This window comes from Heterodontus francisci, chromosome 37 (genome assembly GCF_036365525.1).
Source record: "Heterodontus francisci isolate sHetFra1 chromosome 37, sHetFra1.hap1, whole genome shotgun sequence".
NCBI classification, from domain to species: Eukaryota; Metazoa; Chordata; class Chondrichthyes; order Heterodontiformes; family Heterodontidae; genus Heterodontus; species Heterodontus francisci.
In genome coordinates this window covers 21,552,183-21,569,005 of record NC_090407.1, presented here as the reverse complement: position 1 = coordinate 21,569,005, position 16,823 = coordinate 21,552,183, and the positions used below count along the sequence as shown (strand labels likewise).

Here is a 16,823-nt window from a genome sequence, read left to right as displayed (position 1 = left end):
ACATCCACCCCCTCCCCCCTCACCCATCCGGGAGGATTCCATACGGAGTTATATGGTGGGTCAGTACCTACCCGACCAAAGGGTCCAGTGCCGGCGCCAGAGCCAAAGAGCCCACTGAAGCGACTGGCAGCTCGGTTCTTCCAGCTGTCTGCACCACCACTGGGCAATGAAGAGCTGAGCGGAGAGAGGGAATCTGGCATCGGGATAGTGGATTCCCCCAAGAATTCCATCATATTCTTTCTCCGCCTGGTCGCTGCCTGGAAAACAGAAAATGGGCAAAGTGAATGAGGGACAGGTAGAGTCCAGCTGACAAGAGAGGGAGAAGGGAGAGGGCAAGGGGGAGAGAGAGAGACAGAGACAGAGAGGTGGAGGAGGGGAAGAGGGATGAGACGCCTGGTGTGCACAGTACAATCTGTCACAGGATGATGCAAGGAAGGAGTCTGCTCTCTTCATATGGCATAAGACTGAGATTATTTCAATGCTAAATGTTAATTAGGACTGGAGCATGGTTTAGCCCATCTCCAACAGATGACCGTGCAGCATAACATAAACCTCAGTACCAGGTGACAGGGAAGTGTGACCCCTCAAGAGTGTTCGCTCCTGGTAGAGGACCAACCTCAAGCTTACTCCTTATCTCAGAAGGGTGGGCAGTACTGACCAGGTCTATTTAAAAATCTATTTCACCTAAAATTCTCAGAATTTGAAAGAAACTGACAGCAGCCGACCCAGTGAGTCAGCACCTTCAGAAGAGATGGGGACATGAACCCCAATAACAGTCAGTACCTTCAGGAGAGGAGGGAACCTGAACCCCAGTGAGAGTCAGCACCTTCAGGAGAGGAGGGGGCCTTGAACCCCAGTGAGTGTCAGTACCTTCAGGAGAGGAGGGGGCCTGAACCCCAGTGAGTGTCAGCACCTTCAGGAGAGGAGGGGGCCTGAACCCCCAGTGAGAGTCAGCACTTCAGGAGGGGAGGGTACAACCTCGATGGCTTCATAACTAATTACCTGCCCTGACCTTGTATTGCAACACTGATTGCACTTCAAAGTAATTCACTGCATGTGAAGCTTTTTGTTTTGTTCTAAGACGAGATCTGATTAGGCACAAATTAAATACAGACCTTCCCGTTTAGTACAAACTGGGAAGTCCAAGGTCCCCACCACCAGTCTGCACTGAGTGAGTGATCACATTAAGGGTTAGTGTTGGTGCTGCAATTGCCCTCAATGCCCTGAGTTAGGGAGGGGACTATCAGGTAGGGACTCCATTCCAGATCCCAATCCAGGAAATGGGTGGGAATGACATGGAATAGGTGGGTTCTGAGCAGGAGTTATAGAGTGGGCTAAGTCTACACAGGTCTGAACAGGAATGACTGAAGTGGGTGGAGTCTGACCAGGAGTGACACAGAGTGAACAGCGTTTGAATATTAGCAGTTATAAAAAGAAAAAGTGTTGCATTTATATAGCACCTTTCACGACCTCAGTAAGTCCCAAAGCATTTTACAACCAATTATGTACTTTTGAAGTCACTGTGGTAATTCAGGAAATACAGCAGCCAATTTATGTACTGCAAGCTCCCACAAACAGCAACATGATAATCTGTTTTTGTGATGTTGATTGAGTGATAGATATTGGCCAGAACACCAGGATAGCTTCCTTCCTTTTCTTCGAAATAGTGCCATAGGATCTTTTATGTCCAACTGAGACAGCAGACACATCCTTGGTTTAACATCTCACCCAAAAGATGACATGTCTGACAGTGCAGCACTTCCTCAATACTGTACTGGAGTATCAGCCTAGATTTTTGTGCTTCAAGTCTCTGGAGTGGGATTTGAATCTTCAACTTTCTGACTCAGAGGCAAGAGTGCTGCCAACTGAGCCACAGCTGGCATGCACAACCCTTCCACCTGCCAGTTTCAGAAATGGCACGTTGACTGACTTGCTGAGGCAAAAACACTTAAGATGATGAAACAGCAAAGGGCTCATTTATCTCGGGGCTGAGGAGTTGGATCAAGGTGGTGAGAAAGAAATTTCAGCAGAATCTGGAGCAGTCCATTACATTGTTCACTTACTCAGGCTCAAAGCCAAGCAGAGCATAAACACCATGTATGTCAGAAGAACCAATCTCAGGAACCTGCGAAACCGCAGTAGCTCTGACCCTGTCCCAATTGTAGTTTTGCAGTTATTGTTTGATGCAGCCACCCACCACCCCACCCCCCCAGCTCCCTGCTTTACCAGGCCCTCTAATCGCATAGTGAAGGGAGTGGCCTAGATGGGTTATCTGTGTCTGTCCTTGCACTGGGTGACAACGGTCAAAAAAAACAAATTGATTTCTGTTAATTTAATCAATGAGAGCAGCTACTGAGATCCAGGAAAAAAACAGTGATTCATTTCTCATCAACTGACTAGCCTCTCTCAGACTGGACAGTTAGGACCCCACTCCTTGCTGCTCTGGGATCAGCCTGATATCAGTCTGGAATGAGGCCCATATTCTCACTGATTGATTGTGACAGTATGAATCCCAATGACCACCCTGAGCTCCCAGTCCCCTGCTCAAACCCACCAGGACCCTTGTCCCCTGCCCCCATTCCCAGCCCTCAGCTCCTCGGACCCCGGTTCCCGGCACTCTGCTCCCTGTGGCCAGCCCCCTGACTCCCAGCCCACTGTTCCCAATCCCCTGACCCCCGCTATCGGCCCTCTGACAATGCTGCTCCAAGCTGACTATATTAAGGGTCTGCTGCCCTCACCAGAGCTCCGCAAAACAAGGTGGCTAAGATTTGAGACACAGTGTGGATGGGTTTGAAGTGGGCGCCAACTTTCAAGTCTCTCTCCCGTACTTCAAGAACACAAATCTGTACTGCTTTGTACAATTAAAACTTGATTGCAGTCAGTCCATTTCAGAGGTACAGTGACCCCATGTCCAGTGTCCCCCCACACCCCCATCGCCACAAACACTATTGAATGCTTCAACAATCCATCCCAACTCTTCACCATTGTCCTCACCTCAATTCTAGTCGGACTGAGCGCAAGGTTACTAATCACACCAACAGAATCCCAGTCTGACAGTCTGAGCAGCTCAACACCCCCAGAGGCTGGGAAACCCTTCATCCAGGATCCAAGGCCGCAGGAGGAATCCAGGGGAGCAGCCAGTGAAGCAGGGGATAGAGGAATCAAGCCAGTAGTACAAGGGGAATTGTTCCTCGCAATCCCAAAACAGAACCCAGTTCTTGCTGCAGTCAATCAGATGGAGAAATGCTCGTCTCTCTGGTTGCAGCTGATGAAGTGTCTGTTGACAGCTCTGTTCTAACTGCTGCCAAATGGTTCTTATCAGCAGGGGGAGGAGCTAGTCAGCAGGAGAAACCTCACCTCGATGACCAGATAAATGTCATTAATTCATCAACAGGATAGCAGGCTCAGCCTGCCAAACAAACAAAAACCTCACTCTGCATCTCAATATACAGACTGCACACAGCTCACACTGTTCTTTGTTCCCAATTGTCCCATCAGCAGAGAGAGAGGGTTAGCTCAGTGATAGAGAGGGTTAACTCAATGATAAAGGGAGAGGGTTAGCTCAGTGATAGGGAGAAGGTTAGCTCAGCGATAGAGAGAGGGTTAGCTCAGCGATAGAGAGAGGGTTAGCTCAGTGATAGAGAGGGTTAACTCAATGATAAAGGGAGAGGGATAGCTCAGCGATAGAGAGAAGGTCAGCTCAGCGATAGAGAGAGGGTTAGCTCAGTGATAGAGAGGGTTAACTCAATGATAAAGGGAGAGGGTTAGCTCAGTGATAGAGAGAAGGTTAGCTCAGCGATAGAGAGAGGGTTAGCTCAGCGATAGAGAGAAGGGTTAACTCAGTGATAGAGAGAGGGTTAGCTCAGCGATAGAGAGAGGGTTAGCTCAACGATAGAGAGAGGGTTAGCTCAGTGACAGAGAGAGGGTTAACTCAGTGATAAAGGGAGAGGGTTAGCTCAGCGATAGCGAGAGGGTTAACTCAGCGATAGAGAGAGGATTAGCTCAGCGATAGAGTGAGGGTTAGCTCAGCGATAGAGAGAAGGGTTAACTCAGCGATAGAGAGAGGGTTAGCTCAGCGACAGAGAGAGGGTTAACTCAGCGATAGCGAGAGGGTTAACTCAGCGATAGAGAGAGGATTAGCTCAGCGATAGAGTGAGGGTTAGCTCAGCGATAGAGAGAAGGGTTAACTCAGCGATAGAGAGAGGATTAGCTCAGCGATAGAGAGAAGGTTAGCTCAGCGATAGAGAGAGGGTTAACTCAGCGATAGAGAGAGGATTAGCTCAGCGATAGAGAGAGGGTTAGCTCAGTGATAGAGGGTTAGCTCAGCGATAGAGAGAGGGTTAACTCAGTGATAGAGAGAGGGTTAGCTCAGCGATAGAGAGAAGGTTAGCTCAGCGATAGAGAGAGGGTTAACTCAGCGATAGAGAGAGGATTAGCTCAGCGATAGAGAGAAGGTTAGCTCAGTGATAGAGAGAGGGTTAGCTCAGTGATAGAGAGGGTTAACTCAATGATAAAGGGAGAGGGTTAGCTCAGTGATAGAGAGAAGGTTAGCTCAGCGATAGAGAGAGGGTTAGCTCAGCGATAGAGAGAAAGGTTAACTCAGTGATAGAGAGAGGGTTAGCTCAGCGATAGAGAGAAGGTCAGCTCAGCGATAGAGAGAGGGTTAGCTCAGTGATAGAGAGGATTAACTCAATGATAAAGGGAGAGGGTTAGCTCAGTGATAGAGAGAAGGTTAGCTCAGCGATAGAGAGAGGGTTAGCTCAGCGATAGAGAGAGGGTTAGCTCAGTGATAGAGAGGGTTAACTCAATGATAAAGGGAGAGGGTTAGCTCAGTGATAGAGAGAAGGTTAGCTCAGCGATAGAGAGAGGGTTAGCTCAGCGATAGAGAGAGGGTTAGCTCAGTGATAGAGAGGGTTAACTCAATGATAAAGGGAGAGGGTTAGCTCAGTGATAGAGAGAAGGTTAGCTCAGCGATAGAGTGAGGGTTAGCTCAGCGATAGAGAGAAGGGTTAACTCAGTGATAGAGAGAGGGTTAGCTCAGCGATAGAGAGAGGGTTAGCTCAGCGATAGAGAGAGGGTTAGCACAGCGATAGAGTAGCTCAGCGATAGAGTAGCTCAGCGATAGAGAGAGGGTTAGCTCAGCGATAGAGAGAGGGTTAGCTCAGTGATAGAGAGAGGGTTAAGTCAGTGATAAAGGGAGAGGGTTAGCTCAGCGATAGAGAGAGGGTTAACTCAGCGATAGAGAGAGGATTAGCTCAGCGATAGAGGGTTAGCTCAGCGATAGAGAGAGGGTTAACTCAGCGATAGAGAGAGGATTAGCTCAGCAATAGAGAGAGGGTTAGCTCAGCGATAGCGAGAGGGTTAACTCAGCGATAGAGAGAGGATTAGCTCAGCGATAGAGAGAGGGTTAGCTCAGCGACAGAGAGAGGGTTAACTCAGCGATAGAGAGAGGATTAGCTCAGCGATAGAGAGAGGGTTAACTCAGCGATAGAGAGAGGATTAGCTCAGTGATAGAGAGAGGGTTAGCTCAGCGATAGAGAGAAGGTTAGCTCAGCGATAGAGAGAGGGTTAACTCAGCGATAGAGAGAGGGTTAGCTCAGCGATAGAGAGAAGGTTAGCTCAGTGATAGAGAGAGGGTTAGCTCAGTGAGAGAGAGAGGGTTAGCTCAGCGATAGAGAGAAGGTTAGCTCAGTGATAGAGAGAGGGTTAACTCAGCGATAGAGAGAGGGTTAGCTCAGCGATAGAGAGAAGGTTAGCTCAGTGATAGAGAGAGGGTTAGCTCAGCGATAGAGAGAAGGTTAGCTCAGCGATAGAGAGAGGGTTAACTCAGCGATAGAGAGAGGGTTAGCTCAGCGATAGAGAGAAGGTTAGCTCAGTGATAGAGAGAGGGTTAGCTCAGTGAGAGAGAGAGGGTTAGCTCAGCGATAGAGAGAAGGTTAGCTCAGTGATAGAGAGAAGGTTAGCTCAGATAGAGAGAGGGTTAACTCAGTGATAAAGGGAGAGGGTTAGCTCAGCAAAAGAGGGTTAGCTCAGTGATAGAGAGAAGGTTAGCTCAGTGATAGAGAGAAGGTTAGCTTACTGAAAGAGAGAGGGTTAACTCAGTGATAAAGGGAGAGGGTTAGCTCAGCAATAGAGGGTTAGCTGAGTGATATTTTGTTAACGCAGTGATAGAGAGGGGGTTAACTTAGCAATAGGACATTAATTCAGTGATAGAGAGAGTTGACTAACTAAAGAGGGTTGACTAGCCTCTAAAGAGGGTTAACTAACAGCGCCTGATAACATGAACTCAATATATTAATGAATTAGAGATTCTTCAGTCAAGGCTGAAGATCAGAGCTTACTGACTAGGGCAGTGTGTTAATGCTTCATGTTCCTTATGCTTACAACCACAATGCAAAGGGCTAACCCCGTACACTGTTGTGAGCATTTAGATTGTTTGAACCCCAACGAGCTCACGGCCCCCATATAGGGTGTCTAGAGCCTGAAGGCTAGGTCCTGTACACCAGCAAGGTGTCACCAACTAGAGGGGAGAAAATTGACTTATCCAGACAGTGGATTTGCAGGGGTTAAACCCAGGGCAGTGCTAAATGCTAGTCCAATGTAAACATTTCCAGCTCAGGGAAATATCCAGAGAAATAGCACAAAGGTTAATTACCATTATCTTTCACATGCTGCATCATCACAATCCATCTCTAGAAAAACCACGGAACAAAATCTCAGTGGATGGCCAGTGAACAGTCAGTGGACGGCCAGGAGCAAATCAACCCAACAGTTGGGTGTGCGAGTGTCACACACGTGGGATTGCTGGGTTTGCAGAAAACATGCAATGGGAGCCATAGGTCCAAAGTCACCTATTCCTCTCGATCATGCTACACTCACCACATGTCATATCTCAAATTACTCATATATAGGATCCCAAAATGCAATTTTCTGTAAGAAATTTCTCTAACTTGCATTAGAATGAAGCTATACTAACTGCTGCCACCGTCTTTCTAGGGAGACTGTTCTATAGATTTATAAATCAGATGGGCATCATCTCTCCCGCACTCATTTCAGAGCAGGAGGAGTTTGGCTCCTTGTACCCCACACACCAGGAACTACCCACCTGCGCTCCCTGGGAACAGCCAGTGTTTCACTTTACCTGATCTCCCTTGAGGATCCCTTCTGCTTTGGCTGAGGTTCTAAGGCTGGACATTGGGCTCAGTGAATTCTCCTTCAAATCCGTTGGCATCATCCATGTGGCTATGGTCTTCAACTTGGCATTTTGTCACTGAATCCAGGCTGCCACCTGGCCGTGTAAGACCAGCTCCTCTGTCTGCCCGATGGCCAGCGACGTGAGCTGTGACTGACCACTGATGCAAGGTGAGCTGAGATATGTGAAGCTGTTGACAGAGGAATGCTGAGACTGGGCATGTAGCACCTGCCACATTTGGGAATACAAGCTGAACATGGCAGGTCTGGACTGCCCTGCCCCCAAACAGACGCACAGACCGAGGCAACCTGTGCTGTGTGCTCACCTATGTCTGGTGAGTGAGGTGTGATTTACATGACAGGTTAGTCAGTTGTGGGTAATGAGGGGGCAAAGAGCAGCCTCTGTGAGCACTTCCTGGATTCCTCCGTCACAGAAATCACCCTGGGCCCTCCCTTGGCGTCTGTTAATCCTCTGAGTGCCAACCTAATCCTACAACTCAGCTGCTCGCTGTTTAAAACCATACTCACAGTTAACCCTTCAAGAACTCAACTTCCCCGCTGTTGTGCAGGATATGAATCCGCCTGAAATTCAACACCAAATGTGGAGACTGGATCAAGGTTTGAAGGTATGTCAGTGTCACGATTATGTTACTGAACTAATAATCTAGAGAACATGAGTTCAAATCCCACCAAGGCAGTTTGAGAATTTATTATTATCCGTGTATCATAATTTAGCAAGGATTTAATAAGTATTTATTTATTTTATATCAATTAACTAATTAGTGATAGAAATGACAGTTAGAGGGGTGAAGTGCTTCACCTGTGAGATGTGGGAAGTCCGTGACGCTTCCAGCGTTCTGGGCGACTACATCTGCAGGAAGTGTACCCAGTTGCAGCTCCTCACAGACAGCTGGGATCGGTTGGAGCGGCAACTGGATGCACTTAGGAGCATGCAGGTGGCGGAAAGCGTCATAGACAGGAGTTTTAGAGAAGTGGTTACACCCAAAGTGCAGGCAGATAGATGGGTGACCGCTAGAAGGGGCAGGCAGTCAGTGCAGGAATCCCCTGTGGCTATCCCCCTCTCTAACAAGTATACTGTTTTGGATACTGTTGGGAGGATGGCCTATCAGGGGAAAACAGCAGCACCCAGAGCAGTGGCACCACGGTTGGCACTGTTGTTCAGCAGGGAAGGACAAAGCGCAGAAGAGCAATAGTTATAGGGGACTCTATAGTCAGGGGCACAGATAGACGCTTCTGTGGACGTGAAAGAGACTCCAGGAAGGTATGTTGCCTCCCTGGTGCCGGGGCCAAGGATGTCTCTGAACGGACAGAGGGCATTCTGAAGGGGGAGGGTGAACAGCCAGAGGTTGTGGTATACATCGGTACCAATGACATAGGCAGGAAGAGTGATGAGGTCCTGCAGGGGGAGTTTAGGGAGTTAGGTAGTAAGTTAAAAAACAGGACCTCTAGGGTTGTAATCTCTGGATTACTCCCTGTGCCATGTGCCAGTGAGGCTAGAAATAGGAAGATAGTGCAGCTAAACACGTGGCTGAGCAGCTGGTGTAGAAGGGAGGGTTTCAGATATCTGGACCATTGGGCTCTCTTCAGGGACAGATGGGACCTGTACAAGAATGACGGGTTGCATCTAAACTGGAAGGGCACTAATATCCTGGCTGCAAGGTTTGCTAGCGTCACTCGGGAGGGTTTAAACTAGTGTGGCAAGGGGGTGGGAACCAGAGCAGTAGGACAGCTAGTGAAGTAAATGAGGAGGACATAGTAAATAAGGCCAGTAGGACTAAGAGGAAGAGCAGGCAGGGAGATGTTGCTGAGCACAGCGGGACTGGTGGTCTGAAGTGCATTTGTTTCAATGCGAGAAGTATAACAGGTAAGGCAGATGAACTTAGTGCTTGGATTAGTACTTGGAAATATGATGTTGTTGCTATTACAGAGACTTGGTTGAGGGAAGGGCAGGATTGACAGCTAAATGTTCCAGGCTTTAGAAGCTTCAGGCGGGATAGAGGGGGATGTAATAGGGGTGGGGGAGTTGCATTACTGGTTAAGGAGAATATCACAGCTGTACTGCGGGAGGACACCTCAGAGGCGTCATGCAGCGAGGCAATATGGGTGGAGCTCAGGAATAGGAAGGGTGCAGTTACGATGTTGGGGGTTACTACAGGCCTCCCAACAGCCAGCGGGAGGCAGAGGAGCAGATATGTAGACAGATTTTGGAAAGATGTAAAGGTAACAGGGTTGCAGTGGTGGGTGATTTTAACTTCCCCTATATTGACTGGGACTCACTTAGTGCTAGGGGCTTGGATGGGGCAGAATTTGTGAGGAGCATCCAGGAGGGCTTCTTGAAACAGTATGTAGATAGTCCAACTAGGGATGGGGCCATTCTGGACCTGGTATTGGGGAATGAGCCCGGCCAGGTGGTCGAAGTTTCAGTGGGGGAGCATTTCGGGAGCAGTGACCATAATTCCATAAGTTTTAAGGTACTTGTGGATAAGGATAAGAGTAGTCCTCGGGTGAAGGTACTAAATTGGGGGAAGGCTAATTATAACAATATTAGGCAGGAACTGAAGAATTTAGAATGGGGGTGGCTGTTTGAGGGTAAATCAACATCTGACATGTGGGAGTCTTTCAAACGTCAGCTGATTAGAATCCAGGACCAGCATGTTCCTGTGAGGAAGAAAGACAAGTTTGGCAAGTTTCGGGAAGCTTGGATAACGCGGGATATTGTGAGCCTAGTCAAAAAGAAAAAGGAAGCATTTGTAAGGGCTGGAAGGCTAGGAACAGATGAAGCACTTGAGGAATATAAAGACAGTAGGAAGGAACTTAAGCAAGGAGTCAGGAGGGCTAAAAGGGGTCATGAAAAGTCATTGGCAAACAGGATTAAGGAAAATCCCAAGGCTTTTTATACATATATAAAGAGCAGGAGGGTAACCAGGGAAAGGGTTGGCCCACTCAAGGACAGAGATGGGAATCTATGCGTGGAGCCAGAGGAAATGGGCGAGGTGCTAAATGAGTACTTTGCATCAGTATTCACCAAGGAGAAGGACTTGGTGGATGATGAGCCTAGGGAAGGGAGTGCAGATAGTCTCAGTCATCTCATTATCAAAAAGGAGGAGGTGTTGGGTGTCTTGCAAAGCATTAAGGTAGATAAGTCCCCAGGGCCTGATGGGATCTACCCTAGAATACTGAGGGAGGCAAGGGAAGAAATTGCTGGGGCCTTGACAGAAATCTGTGCATCCTCATTGGCTACAGGTGAGGTCCCAGAGGACTGGAGAATAGCCAATGTTGTTCCTTTGTTTAAGAAGGGTGGCAAGGATAATCCAGGAAATTATAGGCCGGTGAGCCTTACGTCAGTGGTAGGGAAATTATTAGAGAGGATTCTTCGGGACAGGATTTACTCCCATTTGGAAACAAACAAACTTACTAGCGAGAGACAGCATGGTTTTGTGAAGGGGAGGTCGTGTCTTACTAATTTGATTGAGTTTTTTGAGGAAGTGACGAAGATGATTGATGAGGGAAGGGCGGTGGATGTTGTCTATATGGACTTTAGTAAAGCCTTTGACAAGGTCCCGCATAGCAGACTGGTGCAAAAGGTGAAGTCACACGGGATCAGAGGTGAGCTGGCAAGATGGATACAGAACTGGCTCGGTCACAGAAGACAGAGGGTAACAGTGGATGGGTGTTTTTCTGAATGGAGGGGTGTGACTAGTGGTGTTCCGCAGGGATCAGTGCTGGGACCTTTGCTGTTTGTAGTATATATAAATGATTTGGAGGAAAATGTAGCTGGTCTGATTAGTAAGTTTGCGGACGACACAAAGGTTGGTGGAGTTGCGAATAATGATGAGTATTGTCAGAGGATACAGCAGGATATAGATCGGTTGGAGACTTGGGCGGAGAAATGGCAGATGGAGTTTAATCCGGACAAATGTGAGGTAATGCATTTTGGAAGGTCTAATGCAGGTGGGAAGTATACAGTAAATGGCAGAACCCTTAGGAGTATTGACAGGCAGAGAGATCTGGGTGTACAGGTCTACAGGTCACTGAAAGTGGCAACGCAGGTGGATAAGGTAGTCAAGAAGGCATTCGGCATGCTTGCCTTCATCAGTCGGGGAATAGAGTATAAAAATTGGCAAGTCATGTTGCAGCTGTACAGAACCTTAGTTAGGCCACACTTAGAATATTGCGTGCAATTCTGGTCGCCACACTACCAGAAGGACGTGGAGGCTTTGGAGAGGGTACAGAGGAGGTTTACCAGGATGTTGCCTGGTCTGGAGGGCATTAGCTATGAGGAGAGGTTGGAAAAACTCGGATTGTTTTCACTGGAACGACGGAGGTGGAGGGGCGACATGATAGAGGTTTACAAAGTTATAAGCGGTATGGACAGAGTGGATAGTCAGAAGCTTTTTCCCAGGGTGGAAGAGTCAGTTACTAGGGGACATAGGTTTTAGGTGCGAGGGGCAAAGTTTAGAGGGGATGTGCGAGGCAAGGTTTTTACACAGAGGGTGGTGAGTGCCTGGAACTTGCTGCCAGGGGAGGTGGTGGAAGCAGATACGATAGCGACGTTTAAGAGACATCTTGACAAATATATGAATAGGAAGGGAATAGAGGGATATGGGCCCCGGAGTGCAGAAGGTGTTAGTTTCGGCAGGCATCAAGATTGGCGCAGGCTTGGAGGGCCGAATGGCCTGTTCCTGTGCTGTCCTGTTCTTTGTTCTTTGTTCTTGTTCTTTGTTTATGGGATGTGAGCTTTGCTGGCAAAGGCCAGCATTTATTGCTCATCCCTAATTGCCCCTGAGAAGGTGGTGATGAGCTGCCTTCTTGAATTAAGTTTTAAAAAGCTGGCATCAGTGAAAGTGACCATGAAGTTGTCGGACTGTCGTAAACACCCAATTGGTTCATAAATGTTCTTCAGGGAAGGAAACCTACTGTCTTTACCTGGTCTGATCTATATGTGACTCCAGTCCCACAGCCACGTAGTTGGACATTCAACTGCCCTCCAAAGTGAGCAAACCACACAGGTGTATCAAACCATGAGGAAGAATAGAAGGCCCACCAACATCACCTCAGGGCAACCCGGGATCGAGGGTTACCACAGTTGCAGCTTGTGTATCGCATATAGAGAGAATGTCGAGGTTAGTGAGAGGGTTCAGAAGCTGGAGGGGGGGTTATTGCAGTTTGGGAGGGGTGGGGAGGGGTGGGGAGGGGATGGAGAGGGGGAGGAGGAGGGAGGGGCGGGGCACAAATGGGAAAGCAAGGGAAAAAGCCTGGCTCTCCCAAATCATAAACAATAGCCTGAATGTAAATCCATAGCGATGGAGCACACAAAGGCTTTGAATTAAGGCTGTGAATAAACAACTGTTTCAACAACTCTAGTATTCAGCTCTAATCAGGCTTGTGTGGAATGACCAGCCCCCTAAAGAGACATCTGGGGATTCAATTACTTTATACCCATGCTGATCTCAGGGAAGGGTCTCCCCTAGTTACAGTGTGCCTGAGAGTTACTTCAGTATGGTGTCCCAGGGGCACAGTATAGAGTCCCATGGGCACAGTATGGAGACTCACAGACACAGAATAGAGTCTCATCACATGCAACTAGTCAAAAATTACCATGAAAGGACTTGAGAGCTTTTATCATATTAGGAAAGATTCTATAAGCAGTTACGAGCACACTATAGAGTCCCAGGGAGACAGTATAGAGAATTACGAGCACAGTATAGTCTCACAGGCACAGTATAGAGTCTCAAGGAGACAGTATGGAGACTCATGGGAGACAGTATAGCGTACCATAGGCACAGTATAGAGTCTCACGGGGACAGTATAGAGTCTCACAGGTACAGTATAGAGTCTCACGGGGACAGTATAGAGTCTCACGGGACAGTATAGAGTCTCACAGGCCACAGTATAGAGACTCACAGGTACAGTATAGAGCCTCACAGGTACAGTATAGAGCCTCACAGGTACAAGTATAGAGTACCATAGGCACAGTTTAGAGTCTCACGGGGACAGTATAGAGTCACACAGGCACAGTATAGAGTACCATAGGCACAGTATGGAAATTCACAGGTACAAGTATAGAGTCTCACAGGCACATATAGAGTCTCAGGCGAAGTATAGAGACTCATGGGCACAGTACAGAGTCCCATAGGCACAGTATGGAGACTCAAGGACAGAGTATAGTCTCACAGGCACATATAGAGTCCCATGGACACAGTATAGACTCTCACGGGAACAGTATAAAGACTCGGGCACAGTACAGCATCTCATGGGCACAGTACAGAGTCGCATGGATACAGTATGAAGTCTCACAGGCACAATATAGAGTCTCACAGGCACATATAGAGTCCCATGGACACAGTAGAGTCTCAGGCAGAATATAGAGACTCATGGGCACAGTACAGATTCCCATGAGCAGTACAGCATCTCACGGGCACAGTATAGAGTCACATGGGCACAGTATATTGTCTCAGGCAGAATATAGAGACTCACGGGCACAGTATAGAGTCCCATGGGTACAGTATGGAGACTCACGGGCACAGTATAGAGTCCCATGGGTATAGTATGGAGACTCACGGGCACAGTATAGAGTCCCATGGGTATAGTATGGAGACTCACGGGCACAGTATAGAGTCCCATGGGTATAGTATGGAGACTCACGGGCACAGTATAGAGTCCCATGGGTACAGTATGCAGACTCACGGGCACAGTATAGAGTCCCATGGGTATAGTATGGAGACTCACGGGCACAGTATAGAGTCCCATGGGTATAGTATGGAGACTCACGGGCACAGTATAGAGTCCCATGGGTATAGTATGGAGACTCACGGGCACAGTATAGAGTCCCATGGGTACAGTATGGAGACTCACGGGCACAGTATAGAGTCCCATGGGTATAGTATGGAGACTCACGGGCACAGTATAGAGTCCCATGGGTATAGTATGGAGACTCACGGGCACAGTATAGAGTCCCATGGGTACAGTATGGAGACTCACGGGCACAGTATAGAGTCCCATGGGTACAGTATGCAGACTCACGGGCACAGTATAGAGTCCCATGGGTACAGTATGGAGACTCACGGGCACAGTATAGAGTCCCATTGGTACAGTATGGAGACTCACAGACACAGAATAGAGTCTCATCACATGCAACTAGTCAAAAATTACCATGAAAGGACTTGAGAGCTTTTATCATGTTAGGAAAGATTCTGTAAGCAGTTACGGGCACACTATTGAGTCTCATGGAGACAGTATAGAGACTTACGAGCACAGTATACAGTCTCACTGGCACAGTATAGAGTCTCACAGGTACAGTATAGAGTCTGTACTCTATACAGAAGACAGAAACATAGAAAATAGGACCAGGAGTAGGCCATTCGGCCCTTTGAGCCTGCTCCACCATTCATTATGATCATGGCTGACCATCCAACTCAGTAACCTGTTCCCGCTTTCGCCGCATACCCTTTGATCCCTTTAGACCCAAGAGCTATGTCTAATTCCTTCTTGAAAACATACAATGTTTTGGCCTCAACTGCTTTCTGTGGTAGTGAATTCCACAGGCTCCCCACTCTCTGGGTGAAGAAATTTCTCCCCATCTCAGTCCTGAAAGGTTTACCCTGTATCCTTAGACTATGATCCCTGGTTCTGGACTCCCCCATCATCGGGAACATCCTTCCTGCATCTACCTAGTCATGTCCTGTTAGAATTTTATAGGTTTCTATGAGATTCCCCCCTCACTCTTCTGAACTCCAGCGAATATAATCCTAACCGACTCAATCTCTCCTCATACGTCAGTCCCGCCATCCCAGGAATCAGTCTGGCTGCACTCCCTCTATAGAAAGAACATCCTTCCTCAGATAAGGAGACCAAAACTGCACACAATATTCCAGGTGTGGCCTCACCAAGGCCCTGTATAATTGCAGCAAGCCATCCCTGCTCCTGTACTCGAATCCTCTCGCTATGAAGGCCAACAGACCATTTACCTTTTTTACTGCCTGTTGCACCTGCATGCTTACCTTCAGCGACTGGTGTACGAGAACACCCAGGTCTTGCTGCATATTGTGTTTGTGCACAAATCTTTTGAAGGTGTTTAGGCAGGTTAACAAAGCAGCGAATAAAGAAAATCAGAACCTGGGCTATATGAATAGAGCATAGAGTGAAAAAGCCAGGAAGTTGTGCTAAACCTCTATAAAACAGTAGTTTGGCTCCAGCCAAATTGTGTCCCAATTCTGGGCACACTTTAGGAAGGACATGAAAACTTTGAAAAGGGTACAGAAGAGATTTACTGGAATGGTTCCAGGGTTGAGGGATTATAGTTATGCGGTTGACTGGAGAAGCTGAGTTGTTCCCATTAGAGCAGAGAAGACTAAAGCGCTTTGGTAGAGGTATTTAAGATCACAAAGAGTTTAGATAAGAGTAAATAAAGAGAAACTGTTTCCAATGGCTGAAAGGTCAATAACCAGAGGGCACAGATTTAAGGTCATTGGCAAAAGGACCAGAGACGACATGAGGAAAAACATTTATGCCATGAGTGTTTAGGATTTGAAATGCCCTACCTGATAGGATGGTGGAAATAGATTCAATGGTAGCCTTCAAAAGGAAATTAGATAAAGACTTAAAGCAGAAAAAATTGCAGAGATATGGGGGAAGAGTGGGTGAGTGGGACTAAGTGGATTGTTCTTTGAAAGAGCTGGCACAGACTTTGTGGGCCGAATGGCCTCCTTCTGTGCTGTACTGTTCTGTGATTCCTCTCTTTCAGTTTATAGCTGTTCAGATAATAATCTGCCTTCCTGTTTTTGCTACCAAAGTGGATAACCTCACATTTATTCACATTATACTGCATCTGCCATGCATTAGCCCACTCACTCAACTTGTCCAAATCACCCTGAAGCCTCTCTGCATCTTCCTCACAACTTACCCTCCCACCCAGTTTTGTGTCGTCTGCAAATCTGGAGATATTACATTTAGTTCCCTCATCTAAATCATTAATGTATATTGTGAATAGCTGGGGCCCGAGCACCGATCCCTGCGGTACGTTTCAGGTCCGTGACCTTTCATCAGAACTGGACCAAAAGAGAGAGAGACAGAGACACACAGACAGAGAAACAGCAGAGACAGAGAGAGACAGCAAAGAGAGACACAGACAGAGACAAAGAGAGAGGGTCTGAGAGTTAGAAGAAGGGAGATAGAGAGAGGGGGAGAAAGAGGAGAGGAAGGGAGACAGACAAAGAGTGAGAATGGAATAGTACTGGCATTCTGTGTCTCTAAGAAGATGGTTTAATTTGTCATGTGTGCCTGTTTGTGACCAGTCCCCTGTTCCCAGTCACCATGGTGGTATTGGGGGGCTTCCTCCCAGATGTCACATCTCAAAATCACCTGCCGCCTCTCTCCTCCTAATGACCTTTCTTCTTGGCATCTGGAAAATTCCATTCCATGTTAAGGGGTTTTGTGGGAATCAGTCCTGGCAGGGAATTTCCTGAGTGGGAATGGGTCCCGATTGATAGAGTACTTACTCCCTCAGGGAAACACACATCCAGATTGTGACTGTGACCGTGCATACCACAATCTCTGTTGTACAAATGCTCCTTTTTCTCAAGGTGCAGACTCTCCTTCTCACTCCCTTTTCA

At 47.6% G+C, this 16,823-nt stretch overlaps 1 protein-coding gene across 6 annotated transcripts in view; it reads right to left on the bottom strand.

The window, feature by feature from the left end:
* LOC137352125 (pleckstrin homology domain-containing family G member 5-like) overlaps window positions 1-16,823 on the bottom strand; it is a 141,825-nt gene that overhangs the window by 33,714 nt on the left and 91,288 nt on the right. For 5 of the 6 annotated variants that reach the window (XM_068017254.1, XM_068017253.1, XM_068017256.1 and 2 more), the window contains one exon: window positions 72-257. In XM_068017254.1, the coding sequence (XP_067873355.1) occupies window positions 72-257 (186 nt within the window). Of the gene's footprint in view, window positions 1-71; window positions 258-7,141; window positions 7,481-16,823 lie in introns of those variants that run through there. The other variant, XM_068017259.1, reaches the window with a different exon arrangement.